The sequence below is a fragment of the Cotesia typhae genome, unplaced genomic scaffold (assembly GCF_013202065.1).
Source record: "Cotesia typhae breed Kobodo isofemale line unplaced genomic scaffold, CoteBio_Ctyphae contig_5, whole genome shotgun sequence".
In the NCBI taxonomy this organism is placed as follows: domain Eukaryota; kingdom Metazoa; phylum Arthropoda; class Insecta; order Hymenoptera; family Braconidae; genus Cotesia; species Cotesia typhae.
The window spans coordinates 1,628,409-1,645,716 of NW_027423757.1; the positions used below are offsets into that span (position 1 = coordinate 1,628,409).

General features: G+C 27.3%; 4 protein-coding genes across 5 annotated transcripts; 1 reads left to right on the top strand and 3 right to left on the bottom strand.

The window, feature by feature from the left end:
- Window positions 1-113: 113 nt before the first annotated feature.
- On the bottom strand, window positions 114-4,008 carry Dppiii (dipeptidyl peptidase 3). 2 transcript variants are annotated; one of them, XM_074249460.1, is made up of 4 exons: window positions 3,868-4,008; window positions 2,464-2,761; window positions 458-2,222; window positions 114-379 (listed from the first exon to the last, which is right to left on the bottom strand). In XM_074249460.1, the coding sequence occupies exons 2-4, from the start codon at window positions 2,737-2,739 to the stop codon at window positions 222-224; spliced, it is 2,199 nt and encodes a 732-aa protein (XP_074105561.1). In that variant the 5' UTR covers window positions 2,740-2,761; window positions 3,868-4,008; the 3' UTR covers window positions 114-221. The 2 variants fall into 2 exon arrangements, with proteins under 2 accessions (XP_074105561.1, XP_074105559.1); XM_074249458.1 differs by lacking the exon at window positions 3,868-4,008 and adding an exon at window positions 3,526-3,803.
- Window positions 4,009-4,647: 639 nt separating this feature from the next.
- LOC141530462 (DNA repair protein RAD51 homolog A) lies at window positions 4,648-6,790 on the bottom strand. Its single transcript, XM_074247557.1, has 2 exons — window positions 6,506-6,790; window positions 4,648-5,835 (listed from the first exon to the last, which is right to left on the bottom strand). The coding sequence occupies exons 1-2, from the start codon at window positions 6,602-6,604 to the stop codon at window positions 4,900-4,902; spliced, it is 1,035 nt and encodes a 344-aa protein (XP_074103658.1). The 5' UTR covers window positions 6,605-6,790; the 3' UTR covers window positions 4,648-4,899.
- Window positions 6,791-10,215: 3,425 nt separating this feature from the next.
- On the top strand, window positions 10,216-12,692 carry LOC141531425 (tRNA (guanine(37)-N(1))-methyltransferase). The gene is given in 4 exon segments (XM_074249248.1): window positions 10,216-10,450; window positions 10,792-11,839; window positions 11,842-12,360; window positions 12,437-12,692. Coding segments are annotated over 2 exon segments (1,425 nt in total). The 5' UTR covers window positions 10,216-10,450; window positions 10,792-10,878; the 3' UTR covers window positions 12,306-12,360; window positions 12,437-12,692.
- Uvop (ultraviolet-sensitive opsin) lies at window positions 12,674-17,203 on the bottom strand. Its single transcript, XM_074249249.1, has 4 exons — window positions 16,753-17,203; window positions 16,341-16,556; window positions 13,219-13,600; window positions 12,674-13,147 (listed from the first exon to the last, which is right to left on the bottom strand). Exons 1-4 carry the CDS (start codon window positions 16,974-16,976, stop codon window positions 12,860-12,862), a joined length of 1,110 nt encoding a protein of 369 aa, XP_074105350.1. The 5' UTR covers window positions 16,977-17,203; the 3' UTR covers window positions 12,674-12,859.
- Window positions 17,204-17,308: the final 105 nt, after the last annotated feature.

A 17,308-nucleotide genomic window follows, 5' to 3' on the forward strand; every position in this document is an offset into this window, starting at 1 on the left:
TTTTATAAATAATTTTCTATGCCTGGTTTGTTTTTAAAGAAAAATCTAAAAATTTTCAAGTGTCTGTTAACTTCAGCCTCATAATATTTTAACAATAAATTTTTCAACTAATATTTTCATAAAACAATTTTATTGATAAAAATTCATTTTTTTAATAAAAATGAAAAATTTTATAATAATTAAAACTTTTAGTGATTTTTCATTTAGAATAAAAAATTTATTCAATTGAGAAGTTGAGGTGCAAAATGAGTTTGATCTTTTTCCCACAATTCAACAAGTGTTTGTGTAACATTTGATGACGGAAAACGATCCATCCATGATTGGATCAAGCCGTCAAATGTTGGATCATAATTCTTCAGCTCAACGTCTTCGTCAGAACCTTAAAAAAATTTAATTATAATTATACATTGATTTATAAAAATTTTGTAAAAAAAAAATAATATTTTTATAACTTTACCTTTGACAAAAGTATTGGCTTGAACGAAAATTTTTCGGGGCTGTTTGTGCGCTAAAACAATGTTTCTCCATCTTGCCCAAGGTTGAATTCCGGTCTCAGGTACTTCAGAATAATGATCATACATTAATTTAGCTGATTCAAAGTCACCAAGACTTTTGTATACTTGAAGTTTTTTCAAAAATTCACCGACCGCTTTTTTACCAACGGTATGAAGTTTACTTCTATCGAGGGTCAACCTTAGATTTTTGTCTTGTTCAGTCTCAACAATTTTGACAAAATCTTCGTCAGCTTCTAAGCAAACTCGCAATAGGACGTAACGTGCTTGTGAATGAGCCTGTAACCATTTTTTTGTAGATGGCTGATACATTTCCAAAGCTTTGGCACACCCATTCCACAACAGTGATAACCAGTTGACATAAATAATGTCATCAGCGTTTGCATCATCATAACCAAATATCTTGAGTACCTCTTTTTCAAGACTTAAGAAAAGACCAACAGCTTCAGCACGGCATTCTTCGTAAGAAGATCCCATACCTCCGAATTTAGAGTCATAAGTCTCACCTTCTAAGAAATATTTATCAATCAATCCTCCAGTTAATGGATTTTTGACTGTCTTAATATCAAAATTATATTCTCCATTAGCTAATTGTCTAAATAATTTTCCACTACCATGACCTAGTAATTCGTGAAGTCCAACTTGTACTTCAAAACTAGCAGTACGATGTTTGTTCATAAGAACTTGGTCTTCGTCAGACAAAAATGGAAGAACATCTTGCTTCATGTTGGCTGGAATAACATTACCTAAAGAAACATTTTTGAATCCTTCACTCTGTCTTATTTCATCATAGTTAGGAATATTTATTCCAGCTGGAATACCCGATCCAGAGAATGTTAAAACATCCAAAGACGTAAAATCTGGTCGCAAAAAGTGATCTTTCTCAAAGTCTTTACCCCATGGTAATTTCGGTAGAAATTCTTCAGCACGAGCAACAAGAGTTGAAAACTTTTGTGACATTTCTTTGTTAACCATTGCGACAAAACCTTCAAATTCACCACGTTGTCCAGCAGGATCACGATAATTCTCAATAAATCCAATATAAGTTTCAATAACTGGTCCCTTATCTTTAATCCAGAAACGCGAACCATCCTTATGGTCATCTAACGATCCTGTCTTGAAGTGACTAATGTATTTATCCAACATATTTATTTCATTGTCATTAGCGGCGTATTCTTTAGCTTTCTTCAAGTTGTCAATAACTCCATTGAATAATTTACTGTAGTCGCCGCGGCTCACGAAAAATTTAGAATCTCTGAATAATTCTGCAGGTAAAGTTATTTTGGGGTCATCATTTTCGTCCAATGATGCCAATTTAATCTCATAAACATTGCGCTCTTTTTTCTGACCCGACTCGGTATAATACTCAATTGTTTTGAAGCATCTGCTATTGTATGCTTCAAAATTTTTACTCTGCATGAATTCTTTAACCAATTCAGCGTCTTCTTCGGTACAATTACCAGAAAAATATGTTGTTATTCCTTTCTCACCCAAATCTAAAGATTTTACTTTGCCTTCAAGTGAGTACATACTGTCTTTTATTTTACTCCAAATGTCATCGAGTTCTTTAGAATTTTTTTTGTAAGCTTTTGATGCTTTTATTATCAATTCATACTTGTCTTTCGGTAAATTTGGAATTATTTTACTGTCTCCAAATGACTTGTAGTTACCAGCATTGGATAAAATCCCACAGGCATAAACAAGGAACGCCTGAAAATAAAAATCGTTGTTTTAATAAAATTTTAATTAATTAATTTTTTTTTTCTTCTAGCATACAGGTCTATAGAGATGTAAGAGCATCTGCACATAGAGCTGAATATTAAATAAATTATCCTATATTATATAGAATATTTAAAAAATATAAAATGCATAAATAATTTGAGAAAATACTAATATGACCTATAGATACTAATTTATGACTTATTAATTATTTATTATCGCATTTACTTACTGTGAATTCATCTTCAGTAACTCCAGAAGCCAAGCATGATTTTTTAAAATCTTCGATTGATTCAAAGCTAAATATTTTATGCAAAAGTACGAAAATCAATGGTGACTCCGGTGACGTTTGTATTAAAACAATTAAGCCTCCGTTCCAAGCGGCTTGGCTTAAATAATGGGCATAAAGTTTTTCTTTTTTTGATAATGCATTAAATGCTGTTTCACATTGGAGTATGACGATAGGTTGAGTGTTGGGTAAAGTATACAGTGACAAATCTTCACTCATGGTGTAATAATTTTTGTTGAACCTAAAAAAAAAATTAAAATAATTAGTGGTATTTAAAAATTGTTTTATTTATTAGCAAATAATTTTTTTATTTAATAAAGTGTATTATTTTCTTTTTATATAATTAAATTAAATTACATCATTTGAAAAATTTAAATGATAAAGATTTTAATCACTGCATCAACAGTATTTATTTAAATCAGATTTGAGCAGAATTTATGTAAATTAAAACATCCAAATTTACTGAGAAACTTTGATATTACTTTTTAAAAATATTTTTAATTAATGATAAACTTTAATGTAAAGATTAAAAATGAGTAATCATTGGAAATTATAACATTTTTTTTATCAAGTATACTTGACTTTAAAAAAAAAAAAAAAATGGAATTAGTCATCAAGCGAATGGAGAAAAAATTTTCAAGCACTATTTTTAAAAAAATACTCTAGGTAAACAAAGTTATTAATTTTTACAATAATAATTATAATACTGAAGTTAGCAGTCAGCTATTAATTATAAAAATTTTTTTAACAAATTAATTACAATACAAAAATACTTCTAAAAATTTTCACTTGTAATTTTTTATTAATTTTCACATATGAAACTTTTTAAATAATTTTTTTTTTTTAATAATTTAATTGTTATAAAATTCCAAAAAAATTTTTAATATCTGTCAACTTTAGCCTTATATCTACTTGTAAAAAATAATTTTTGATAATTTAAAAAACCTTAAAAATTTTTAAACTTTTAATAAAATAATTCATAAATAATATTTAAAATTTTATTACCTATCACTTATTAATTTATTTGGTTTAATTAATTGTTTGTACGAATGATTAGATTTTATTATTGTTGAAAATGATGAATACTGTTTGTGACTATTTTTAAAATAAATAAACCAATTACGAGTAAATCCTCTTATCATTGCATTTATTTTCTTTGTTTATAATAGACAAAATTATTAAAATAACAATTATATTTTTTTTTTAACACAAAAATACACCACATAGGATGATTGATTTAGAAGGATTAAAATAATAATCCGGCAAATTATCTATTTGGATGTTTTAGGTTATACTTATATCATTTTGAAAGCAAATATTATTATCACATATACGTAATGTACTTACAAATACAAAAAAACTTTGAAATTACTATTCCTTTCGGTACTATTTACGAAAGCTTTGACTACTGAATGACTTATCTTTTTGTTTGTTTTTCGTTTATAAGAATATTTTTTGATGACGTGTATAATATATATTGTAGTAATGTTGAAAACAGCTTACTCCTTAGGTTAACTTTATTACATTTAATATATATATATATATATATATATATATATATATATATATATATTATTACTCCAAATAAAATGTAATTGATTTATTTCCGGAATTAATAATTTTAATCTTTCATTTTTTATTTAAATATTAAATGATGATAAAATATAAGAAAAAAAATGCATAAATAATTACGTAACTTTTCAAATTAAAAATTAATTTTAAACAAATAGGATGAAAAAACATTATTAAAAAATTCTCAATTAAAAATTAACTGATTAATATCAACGTTCAATTATAAATATTAAATTAAATTGCAGTTTTAAAAGAATAAAAAACCTGAGATTAAGATATCGGCAATTTGCATAGTCAATAACATATTTTTCAATTAATATTTAAAAAACACAAATTATTTTAACTTACCTTATAATTTATAATATTATATTATTTTATTTTATGTAGTATAAGAAAATTAAAACTACCTTTATTACGTAATTTATAATAATGAGATTATTTAAAATTTTAAATGAATACTAAAAATGTTTCGATGAAAAATTAGTTTTAATAAATATTACAATTAAATTTTATTTTTATAACAATAATTTATAAAAATATTATATTTAATTTATTTCTCATATTATTTTAATAAAAAATTATTTGTTCATTTTAATAACTGGAATAATAAAAACTTTACATGAAAAACTAAGTATCTAATTGAAGAAATGTTTTTGAGTCATGTGTCTTTTATTATTAATTATTTAATATCATTCAAGTCTAGTAGAATAAATTGAATAAAAAAAGACACGTAAATAAAAAACATTAATGAGAAAATTTTAAGTATTAATAACAAAATTGAAAAAAAAAAAAAAAAAAGTTTTAATACTATTCTTTAACATCTCCAATTCCATCTGCATTAATGGCAAACATGGCTTCAGCTTCCGGAAGGCAAGGTGAATCATAAATTTTACAAATTCTTGTTTCTCCACGACCTTTTCTCAGATAGAGCCGAGTTGTACTTGCGTGAGCAATAATATTGCCTCCGATGGGCTTCTTCTGATCACCACCAAACATACTAGCTGCTCCATCGACTTGAGCTACGACTTGGTTAGTAATGACAACAGCAACACCATGTACATCAGCAATTCTTAAGAGCATTCTAAGAAACCGGGCCAAGTGCATTTGTCGAGCAGACAATTCACCACGACCTGAGTAATCTGTACGGTATAAAGCTGTAGCACTGTCAACAATAAGCAAAGCGTATCTTGACTCAGTCATCATAGCACTAGCCATCACCAATAATTGAGTCTGATGATCGGTATTGTAAGCTCTAGCACAAGCTACGTTGTCGAGGACGTTTTCTGGTGCTATTTTGAATTTTTCAGCAACTGCTATTAGACGAGATGTTCTGAAGGTTCCCTCGGTATCAATATACAGACACTTGCCTTCTGCACCGCCCATATCTACGGGTAATTGACAATTGACTGCTAATGTGTGAGCCAGTTGAGTTTTACCAGTACGGAATTCTCCAAATATTTCAGTTATGGAACCAGTTTCAATGCCTCCTCCAAGCAATCTATCGAGCTCGGTTGATCCAGTTGAGATGTAAAGAATATTTGATCGGATTTGATGAATTTCAGTGGCACTTTTGAATCCCATAACCATTAATTTGGATGCTTCTTGAAGGATTTTATCAGCTTTGGCCTCGCTGATACCTTTTATGGTTAATAAGTTTTTCTTTGGCGTAAATGCAATTTCTTCAACTGTATAATAGCCAGCTTCTTTCAGCTTAGCAATGTCACCAGCAGTAATTCCATTACCCTAAATGAAAAAAATTATATTGTCAATTATTGTTTATTCATGACATAATATCAGCAAACAGCTGATGATTTTTTTATTGATATTTTTGAATAAATTTATGAGGTTGAAGTTAGCAAATACTTGACAATTTTTTGATATTTCTTGAAAAATAAATTAGGCATAGAAAATTATTTATAAAAATCTCATTTATAATTTTTTAGAGCTTCTAAAGACGAAATTTTTAATTAAAATTTTCTTGCTATAATTTGTTTGTTAAAAAAATTCTTAAAATTATCAGATGTCTCTCAATTTTAGTATCATATAAATTTATTAATATTTAAAAAATATCACTTTCAAAAAAATCATTCAAGTTGTTTTTAATGTATTCATGAGGAATTTTCTAGAATATTTTCTTCCCCTTAATTTATTCATTAAGAATATCATTTTTTATTTTGATCATTAATTTATTCGTTGAGAATATCAAAAAATTTATAACACTGAAGTGAGCCGTCAGCTTTTTCACATGTGAAAGTTTTTAAAAATATTTTTTTTACAATAATTATATTACCATAAAATTAAAAAAAAATTTTTAATGTCTGTCAACTTCAGTGTCATAAAAATTGCCAGTCTGATCCAATATATAAATAGTCCAACAAAATAAAGTAAAATAAAAAATAAAAACAAACAGTACCTCCAAACATGAAATTAATTTAGCTTGAGCATTCTCATCATCAACCTCCTCTTCTTCTTGAACAGGTAATGTTTTAGATTTAGAGGCAGTAGCAGTCATTTTGTAATGATTTTTATTAAATAATATAAATTACAATTTTATTCAAATTAAAAAAAAATTGTTCACTTCACTTTACAGAACTTCTGTCTTTACTTATGTTGTCAAGACGTCTGCTATATATGCGTACAATTTTTACAGGTCTATTCCTATTGGCATCTATTGTTATTGTGTTTCTGCCAGACGCGAGGATGTATAACTGTTCATTTTCAAAATCTCTCTTGTTAATTGGTTGTCAGGAGCGTCAAAAGCGCCGCCTAGTTGATGATATTTGAACTATTTTTTTCTATTAGGCGCGTTTATTTATACATCATGGAGGGTAAAATTCTCCACGGCTTGTATTCAACAGACTATCATAATTTTCTTTATTACCGACATTTTTAAACACATTTTTTATAATCGTTTTTAAGAATTAATTTACTATTCTAATTACAATTACTTAGCAGTAAAATACAAATGAATTTCAGGTCATAAAAATTGAGATTATTTCATAATGCATAAATAAGGTAATCATACTGAAGTTAGCCGTCAGCTGTCATTTTTAAAAATTTTTTCAACAAATCAATTACCATAAAAAAAAGCTTCTAAAAATTTTCACTTGTAATTTTTATTAATTTTCAGATGTAGAATTTTTTAATTAATTTTTTTTTTAATAATAATTGAATTGTTATAAAATTCTAAAAAATTTTTTAATGTCCGTCAACTTCAGTTTCATATAAGGTAATAGTTAATGATACGAAAATTAGCAGACATCTGACAATTCTATGAATTTTTGTAACACATCAAATTATTAAAAAAAAAATATTTAAAAAAAATTCGTACTTATAATTTTTTAAATTCTTTACAGAAGAAATTTTTTTCATTATAATTTAATTGTCATAAGAATCTAAAAAATTATTAGATGCATGGTAATTTGAGTATCAAAATAGTGGTTATTTTTAAGTTCAATTTTTCTGCTGATTTTTAATTCCTTGAAATTTCTCATTTGTTAAAGGTGTTTTACGATAATTTTGTGTAGGTCCAGAGATAACATCAATCAAGAAAACAAATTTTCGACTAAATGGTTTCTATGAAACTTTTAATTACAAAATAAAAAACTGTTCGCACAAAGAATTATAAAAATAAAATGTACGTAAAATCATCGCTTGTTTTTGAGATTACTTTTAAATGCATCAACTTATAAAGATTTTTTAAAATGCATTTTCTAGACCAAAAAATATTTGTAGGTATGTATTGTTCCATTTGATTTTCTTGAAATTTTACTATTGATTACGATTCTGTAATTTTTTGACTGTTTTAAAAAATTGACTTTTATTTAAGTTGCTAAATGATTTTTTTATTATTTTGTAATTCTCATTATGATAACGACAAATATTATAACTTATAATATAATTATAACTCAAAAATGTAATCTTTATTGAAATAACAACGATTAAGAAGCTACTATAAGTGTGAATAATTTTACCAAAAATAAATATAATTGAAATAATCTTAAAAAAGATCAAAGGATTAAATTCCTTCAGATAAATCTCCTGGTGATCTTCATATGAACCTGTTTATTAACATAAAAAAAGGATAAGTATTCAGTTTCCAAAATTATTAAAAAAAAAAAAAACAAAAATCAATTTTAGAGATAACTTTTACGTAAGATGTTCTTGTAATGCAAGATTAAAACTGTATCATTTTTCAAAGAGTTGATTTATTTTGTGACAATTTCCACAAATCAGCATTACTTAAATAAAAAAATAGCTCATGGATAAAAATTGCGGGTAGTTTTTTACAAAAAATTTCATAGAGAACATTTTCAACTTTATTGAACAACTCCAGTCGTTGGCTTGCTTTCTTCAAGCGATAAGTTATCATATCTTCATACTCTAAAAAGTCACCATCCAAGCCGTCTTCTAAATCAAAATTCTTATTTTTCATTCTTAAAGCCAAAGAGTGCAAAGACTTATGGAGAAGTTCATAATAAAAAAACCTAGTTATTGGATCCTTATATTTTTTTAGATTGGAAACTTCTTGGTCACATTTAGCACGAAATTTGTCAAATTTCGGGCCAACAACAGCCTGTGTGTTTCTCGGACAGACTTTCAGATTTGCAGCCATCCTCACTACAATATGCATTTTGATAGTTCTGATACAAATTTTTCTTTTTCTCGCAGCTTTAATATCAATTGCTAACTTTTTATTATCATCAACTAGATCGATGTCAACACCAGAATCAAGAATTTGCACAAGGTCGTGATGATAATCGTCTTGATCTAGGTTAGATTGATTTGCCATCAAAAACAAATGAAGACAAGACCGTTTATGATTATCCACAGCATTAACATCAATTGTTGGCAGATTTAGCAGAAATTCAAGTACAAAAATGGATTTTGGGTTGGAGGCTGCTTGAAGTAAAGGTGTCTTTTGATTCCCATTTGCAATAAATACCATATTAACATCAGCGCCATATTCAACAAGCAATTTCATTATCTCAACATTATTCAATTGGTCTTCTATATCATTACAATCCAATTTGACGCAAAGATTGAGTGGCGGAGGAATATCCTTCGAATCTCCATAGTTTACATCAGCGCTTCTACTGAGAAGAAACTTAACGATTTCATATGAACCCATTTTGATGGCGAATTGAAGCGGTGAATAATCGTCATAGCGATAATCGCGGTAACTAGTATTACCAGAATCCTCTCTTTCGAAGACTTCATCCAATTCTAGACCTTTTAAACAAAAACTTTTGTTGACAGGAGCTCCAGCATCTACTAATTTTTGTACAAAATCCAAATTATGCCACCTAATTGTTGAGTAAATAACTGGTCCTACGTGTTCAGTGGCTATTGAAATGTCGGCATTATTTTCTAACAGAAAATCAACAAATTTATGATCCTCTAAGCAGATTATTGCTAGATGAAGAATTGTTAAGTCGAATATTTCAGTAGTCCCAACCGTTTTGAAGTAACAAGAATGATATATAGCGTCTAATTTTATGTGTGTGTTGACGGACAGTGATCCCTCCATTATGTCAATTTGCAACTCGTTATAGTCCATGTCGCGGTAAATTTTTTCTTCTTTTATGTCCATTTTGAACATTATTTGCGCCATTTCTTCTTCATTTTCACTATTTATTTCACTCATATCGCTCATTCTTAATCTTGAAAATACTTTTCTTTTATTAATAGTTGATTTAATTCAAAACTTTTTAGAAGTTTTTTTTTTTTAGTATATTTTTTTTTCTGTGTTTATTTCTATATTTAATTTATCAGACTTGGTTAAGCCAATGTCTTTAAGATTTACAAATAATGTTTTTATGTAAATAGTAATAAACGCACATTTATAAAATATTTTATGTCATTAGCATAGATAATTATTTTAACAAATCTTTTTAAAGAAACAATAATTATTTTTCTGTGACTATTCGAACGGGTACTGGACGAATGATTTATATTTCTTTGTGCGTTTGTATCGAATGTCCGCTGATTTCGGTATCACTTGTTGATGTTCAAACCTTTTTCTGTTGATTGTTTCGTCACAATCACAAAAAGCGCCATCCAGTGGATAAACTTTGATTTACTTTTCTTCTGGCGGGCGTTTCTACTCATACTGACATGCACCATCAAAAATTTCCTTGTTACCGATGTTTTGAAACACGTTTTATATATTTTTGTTATTAATTTGTAAGAACTATTCACAAATTATTATTTACTTTTAAACTTACAATTATTTTGTAATAAAATATTACTCTTAAAAGTTGAATCTTCATAGTAATTAGTTCTGTTAAATATTTACTATTTATTTGTTGATAAAAAACAAATTATTTCGAGGTTAACTGCAATAATAGTCCATGTGGTAACTATTTACTTTTTTTTTTAATAATTATTCATGTATATGTATATATTATTCGAATATTGTCAATTTTTTTATTCGATTTTTTATGAAAATTAAGTTAGCTGACATCTAAAAATTTTTAGAATATTTTTTTATTGAAAAAATTATTACAAAAAAATTTTTTTTTAATTTCATTTGTAAAAAACTTTAAAAACTGTAAGTGCAATTTTCTAAAAATATTTTTTTGTTCCAATTTGATAAATAAAAAAAAAAAAAAAAACAAAATTAAAAACGTCGGCTAACTTTAGTATTGTAATTTTTTCAACAGAAAATTAATTTTAAAATTTATTTTTATTTTGCAGATAAAAATAAATCAATTACTGGATTGTATAGACAAACAAAAAATATAATCGACAAAATAAAATAATTGACAGTGTTTGGATAATTTCATGGCTACAAGATTAATAAAATATTTAAGCCGAATTTTGAATTATAACAATAAGTTGGAAATAATGAATGAGAATACAAAGATGGATAATTTACTGGCTCCACCAGATTCTGTACGTGGCATGAAAGATTTAAATCGGGAAGTATTTAATAAAACTATTGAAATTCCATGTTTAATATTGGAGACATCAATGAATGATTACAATATTGTCATAAGTATAGTTAAAAAGTATTTTTTAAAATTAAAAAAATTCAAATCATTCTCTCAAGACAAGGAAAATTTAACAATATATTTAGATCCACGGAAAGTAAAAAAATTAGATGACATTGAAGAGTCAGATCGTAATAAATTAAATACAATTAGTAAATTGAAATTTGATAAAACACAAATAACATTAAATTATCACAATTGGCATGCCGATCAATTATTCCGCGTTATATTACCAAATGATATTGAAATACCTACATCGTATACGAAAGTTGGTCATATACTTCATTTAAATTTACGTGATAATCAGTTACCGTATAAAAAAATAATTGGAGAAATTTATTTAGATACAACTCCACAAACTAAAACAGTAGTTAATAAAATAAGTAACATTGAAACAGAGTTTCGTAATTTTAAGATGGAAATACTTGCTGGTGATGTCAATACAGTGACAACTGTTAAAGAAAATAATTGTCAATTTACATTTGATTTTTCAAAAGTTTATTGGAATTCAAGATTATCTACTGAGCATACTAATTTGTTGAAATTTATGAATAAAAATGACGTTCTTTATGATGTATTTGCTGGTGTTGGTCCATTTTCGATACCCGCTGCGCGTAAAGGTGTTCAAGTATTGGCGAATGATTTAAATCCTGAGTCTTTTAGGTGGTTGCAGTACAATGCAACTGCTAACAAGGCTAAAAAAATAGTTTCATTCAATAGAGATGGTCGTGATTTTTTGCACAATGAAGTTAAAAACATTTACTTGAAAGACGTTCCCGTAATCAAGATGGTAGTGAACATATTGCTATGAATTTACCAGCAATCGCTATTGAATTTTGTGACGTCTTTCGCGATTGGATGGACGATAATGAAATCAAGTTAATGTCTAATAAATTTCCTCTTATTCATTTGTATTGTTTCGTTAGAGTCAGTAAAATTGATGACCCAAAACCTGTGGCACAGGCGTTAGTTGAAGAAACATTGGGAACCAAATTTACGTCTGAGTCATTGAAAATCATTCACCATGTGAGAAACGTTGCGCCTAACAAAGAAATGATGAGAGTATCATTCTATTTGACTAAAGAAATGATAAAATCTGAGGAGCCAGTAAGAAAAAAAATAAAATTTGATCAGGATGATAATTGTATTGAAAAAATTGCAGATAGTGATGGGGAAAAACAAAAAAATATCGAACACAAAAAATGTCTTCAAGGTTAACACTAAACGGACTTCCAAAGCAAAAAATCAATTAAATAAAAATATTGGAAACAAAGTGAGTTAATTTATATTTATTTAGGTAATCAACAATTCATTAAATCATTTTTTAACACATAAATTTTTTTTTCCAGAATCAACGAAAAGCGCTGAAGAAAAATATTGACAAAATTCAGGAAATTGATAAGCAATTGATTGATGTACGTACTCGTATCAATTCTCAATCCAAACCAAAAGAAAAAACTCCGGCAATTCGAAAAAAATCAGTGTCAAAACCTCAAGTCCAAACATCTTCAGCTATTGACACATTAAAACAGTTGAAGTTATGATTAATGTATAATTATTTGAATAATGAATTGAAACTGTAAATATAATTTTCAATTGCCAGGATATATTTTATTTTTTATTCCAGTTGCCAAATATTGTACAATATAACAATAATAATCAACTGCTTTATTATAAAGCTGCAGTTAAAATGTACATAAAACCGCAATATAATTGTCAATTAACTTAATAAATAGGATATAGTTATAATTATTAATATAAATAGTATATATTCAACTTGCAGCCGGTGCATTCACGGCCTCTGTGTTGGTGCTAGTTGTATCTGGTGCTGATTCTCTTATTTCCAGCCACGGTAAGCGTTTTTGCAGTTCCATTCTGTATCTTGGATGACTTATTGCATATACATAAGGATCTAAACAGGCGACAAACTTGCATGCACATGCTGGAATCATCGTAACACCTGGTGTCAGTAGCGATTTATTTCCAAACGCTCCAATTAATGACATTATTCCGTAAGGTGTCCATGAAGCAACGAACAGGAAGCAAATGGTTATCGCAGCCTGAAAATGTTAATTTTTTAAGTTTAAAATAAATATTATTTAAACAGATAAAAATGAATTGTTGTAGTTACTTTGGCAATACGAATTTCAGCAGATTCAGCATTTGCGTTAGCATTGCTACGAAGACTTTCTACATTCATCTTTTTGGCTTGTTCACGCAATGTCTTTTCGTGGTTCACCACATGGCTGACTATTTGACAGTAGTGATAAATTATCAAAGACATTGGTATCGCATAAGAGAATGTAAATATTGTTGCAACAAAGTAACGAGTTTCACTGGTATCTGTCAAATAGTCAAATGTACAACTGGTTAAGAATCCTTCTGGCACAAATCTTCCCCACACTCCCATCAGCGGCATCAAACCCCAAGGTATTACATACATCCAAATCAGGACGATAAATAGCATCGCTTGGCCTCTCGATAATTTTCCATCCAATGGTCTTGCAATGGTTCTGATTTAAAAATTTTAATTCAATTTTATTGCTAATGAACTTAAAATAGTTTTATTATATCGCGTTACTAATGCCAAAAAAGGCGCATCGCAATATCTACGCCTCTTTGGCTCTGCAGAGCTAAAAAGGCGAATAAAAAAAATTTTTTTCTCCAACCAACTTAAAAATGTTTATAACATTAAGATCTGTAAGAAAAGTGAATAAAAATTTTTTTTTGTATACACCCTTATGGCTTTAAGACAAAAAAAATTTTAAGCCAAAAGGGCGAATCATTTTTTTTTAATCATAATTAATTTTAAAAAAATTGTAACACCGGTAAAAATAATGACTTTTCAACTCACTTTATTAAAAAAGAATATGGATTTAAATTAAAAAAAAAAAAAAAAAAAAAAATAACAGTAACATTTTATTTGAAGAAAAATGTATTTCCCTTAATTCCAAAATTTTCATTTCTATTGACCCAATAATCATGTCTCCACTGATAAAGTCTAATGAATTATGTTTAATTGTACAAATTACAAAATCATATCAGATTAAAGTATTTTTTCAAAGTTTAGATATACAAGCAATCTATATTTATGATTTTTTACTTTCAGAAGCAAAAGATAATGATAATGGAGACGGCATCGAAGTACTGCCTAGCTAAATTTATATTTTAGTTTCTTCTTTAATCGAATTATCTTCAAATAATATCAGTAGAAGAGTCATTATTTTTACTAGTGTTATACCTTTTCATTTTATTTTTTTAAGGCTAATAATTAATTACAATTTAAAAAAAATGATACGCCCTTTTGGCTTTAGAATTTTTTTTGTCTTAGAGCCAAAAGAGCGTAGATGTTGGATGCGTCCCACATTAGTAACGCGATATTTTAGTTTGAATTAAGTTTATGGGTACGGTTATTTTAATTCTTAGGAATTTTTTAAATCACAAAGAAATATTCTTGAATATTTTTAAATATTTTATAATATACTAATAAAATTCGTTTGAAAATCATTGAAATCTTTTCAACATTTCATAACATTTTTGATTCTTTAGATTCATTCCAGAATCGTAAAAAATGCTTTTTTTATTTTACTTTAATTAATGAATTTGAAAGAATTAATAATTTTTAATTTTAACTAGAAATTTCTTAAAACATTATTGATTTTAAAAATTAAATTAGTGCATTGGTAAAAGAAATCAAAATTTTTTGAATTTATTCATATATCAATATTTAAAAAATTATATTATTCAATTATATAATGTACATTAAAAGAAGTTAATAATTTCAATAATTAATAACGAAAAAATGAATAAATAAAATAAAAAATTTTTAAAATTATACCCAAATTAATTAGCACATCATTTGTAAATTTTGAACTAGAGTAAATTTGTTCTACGGCATCGGAAAAATTTTTAACTACATTAAAAAATGATTCATCATACTTGATTTATAAAAAGCTTAGATTTATCTTAAGTACTGAGTTTTGTCCTTCATCCTCAAACTTAATTGTACATCTTTTTTAAAATCAATGCAAGTTTTCACTGATCAACTTTTAAAATCAAATCATTATTTGCACTGAATAAACTGCCGCGAGCTTAGTTTTGATCGGTTGATTCGCTCGAGAGATATCCTTGTCTACACGGAAAAAAGTAAACTGTAATATTCACTCGGATTCCGGTTAGTTTTTATAGTTTCAAACAGTAAAGCGAACATCGGGGTGGCAAAAATGTAAATATTATAGAACTTAATGTAGAAAGTATAAAAGCCACAATTTATAATTTAATATCCAAAATAAGTAATTAGTAATTGTCACTATAGTAAATAACGAATCTTATTTTAAAAAATTACAGTATCAAACAGTAAAAATTGCCATTTCAATATATAGTCCATATTATGAAGAGAAGGAGAACTCAGATAAAAAAGAAGGGGGTCTCACTCTGGGAGAATTTAATATTTCAAACAGTAAAAATTATACTTTTAAAATATACATTTTACCAGTCTAAGCAAGTCAATAATTACAGTTTGATTTTTAGCGTTGCGTTTAAAATTTACCATTTTACTTTGTAAATATTGACGTTGCTTGTATTAGAAATTTACTAACTTTATTCTATATTTTTTACATATCATAACATCATTTTTTAGGTACGAAATGATAAATATTAAAGTCTGAATTCTTAATTATTATACTTTAACATTTTAGACATTTACATGGCGAATATTACTGTTTGAAATAGTATTTTCTTCCATGTAAAGAGTAAATTGTAAGGTTTAAATTGTAAATATTACAATGTGAATAGTAAAATCATGATTTTACTGTTTGAAGTGGTAATTTTTAGCAGTTGATCATTACTTATTATAAATCGACTGTTATTTATTACAGTTTACTTTTTTCCGTGTAAATATTTTCAAATAAAATTTATAAGAATTGCTGGTTTACGATGCTTACAAAAAAGCAAACTATTAAAGAAATTTTATTTATAGAAAATAAATTCTATACATTATTTGAAAAACTAATAATTTAAATAGTTTTAATGACGGACTTGATTAAATAATAAGTATAAAATTTTTCAATAAAATAATTAACAACCTTAGTGATTATTTTAGAAAATTATAAAAAAAAAAAAAAATTTATAGACCGAGAAATGATAGGTCAAATACCAATGGAATAGATATTAAAATTTGTTGCAATGAAATAGAGTAATTTTCAAAAGCAAATGGATAAAGATCAAGTCGATGCATTAGTTGATTGTAATTACCGATATCTGTCGTATGCTATCGCCGCATTAGTGATAGAAGCCCCAATTCCACTAAGAGCTCCGATGAATGCAAATATTTGGCAAGCAAGATGCCCGAGTGCGAATCCAGTTTGAAAGGAATTGTAGATAAATATCGGCGTCTTTAACATCATCATAAAATCACAGAGAGCCAAATTTACTACAAACATATTTGAAGGCGTCCTCAGTGATTTAGCTCTGTTAAAAAAAAAATAAACAACCAAAAATTATTTTATATAAAACTTTTTTTTATCACGATATTAATTTTGTTCACTTTTTACTGTTCACAATAAATAACTTTATAATTTAAATCTTTCAGATGGAAAATGAAATAATTATAGTGAAAAATGAGTAGCAATTGATGTAAAAAAAAAAAAAAAAAAAAAATACTTACGCACAAAATATCCATAAGACAAGCCCATTACCCAAAAGTGCGATAAAAGTAAATAAAATATACAATAATGCTAGTAAATAATGAAGGGAGGGGTTTGGCTCAGGATAGACCAGCCAGTGCTCTGGTATGTGAACTAGTTCTTCAGCTGGTACATTCCACCCCAGCAAACGTGGTGGTACTGCAGGAAGGATTCTTGCTTCCCAGTGAATACTGTCGTTCGACATATTGTTGGTCTCACCGTGTGCCTAGCCCCTCACCTTATCTACTGGCAAGTCACCCTCGAGCTTTTATACCTTTTATCTCACCACAAATCCGTTGCCCGTGGCTGCTTAACGATTTTTCCACGGTTTTAGATACCTTAATTCACTTATTCCGAGGCTTCGTGCAGTTAAGCTATGTGTAATCCGTTATTACCCTCGAGCGTCAGTGAATAACTTCAAAGTCAAATTTATTGTTAACAACATGATAACCTTGGATTTAGTTATTAGTTTTTCTTGTTTTGGTTGACTCTATAGTATTTTATTTTATTAAGAATTTTTATTGATTTATTCATTTA

Excerpts from the sequence above, each read along its gene's own strand:
- LOC141530462 (XM_074247557.1), bottom strand. The coding sequence starts at position 6,604 with ATGACTGCTACTGCCTCTAAATCTAAAACATTACCTGTTCAAGAAGAA. Across the intron at positions 5,836-6,505 it reads AATTAATTTCATGTTTGGAG|GGTAATGGAATTACTGCTGG; the intron begins GTACTGTTTGTT and ends TTTTTCATTTAG.
- Dppiii (XM_074249458.1), bottom strand. The coding sequence starts at position 3,662 with ATGATAAGAGGATTTACTCGTAATTGGTTTATTTATTTTAAAAATAGT. Across the intron at positions 2,762-3,525 it reads AATAAATTAATAAGTGATAG|GTTCAACAAAAATTATTACA; the intron begins GTAATAAAATTT and ends TTTTTTTTTTAG. Across the intron at positions 2,223-2,463 it reads TTACTGAAGATGAATTCACA|GCGTTCCTTGTTTATGCCTG; the intron begins GTAAGTAAATGC and ends TTTTATTTTCAG.
- Uvop (XM_074249249.1), bottom strand. The coding sequence starts at position 16,976 with ATGTCGAACGACAGTATTCACTGGGAAGCAAGAATCCTTCCTGCAGTA. Across the intron at positions 16,557-16,752 it reads GTCTTATGGATATTTTGTGC|AGCTAAATCACTGAGGACGC; the intron begins GTAAGTATTTTT and ends TTTTTTTAACAG. Across the intron at positions 13,601-16,340 it reads ATAGCATACGACAGATATCG|AACCATTGCAAGACCATTGG; the intron begins GTAATTACAATC and ends TTTTTAAATCAG.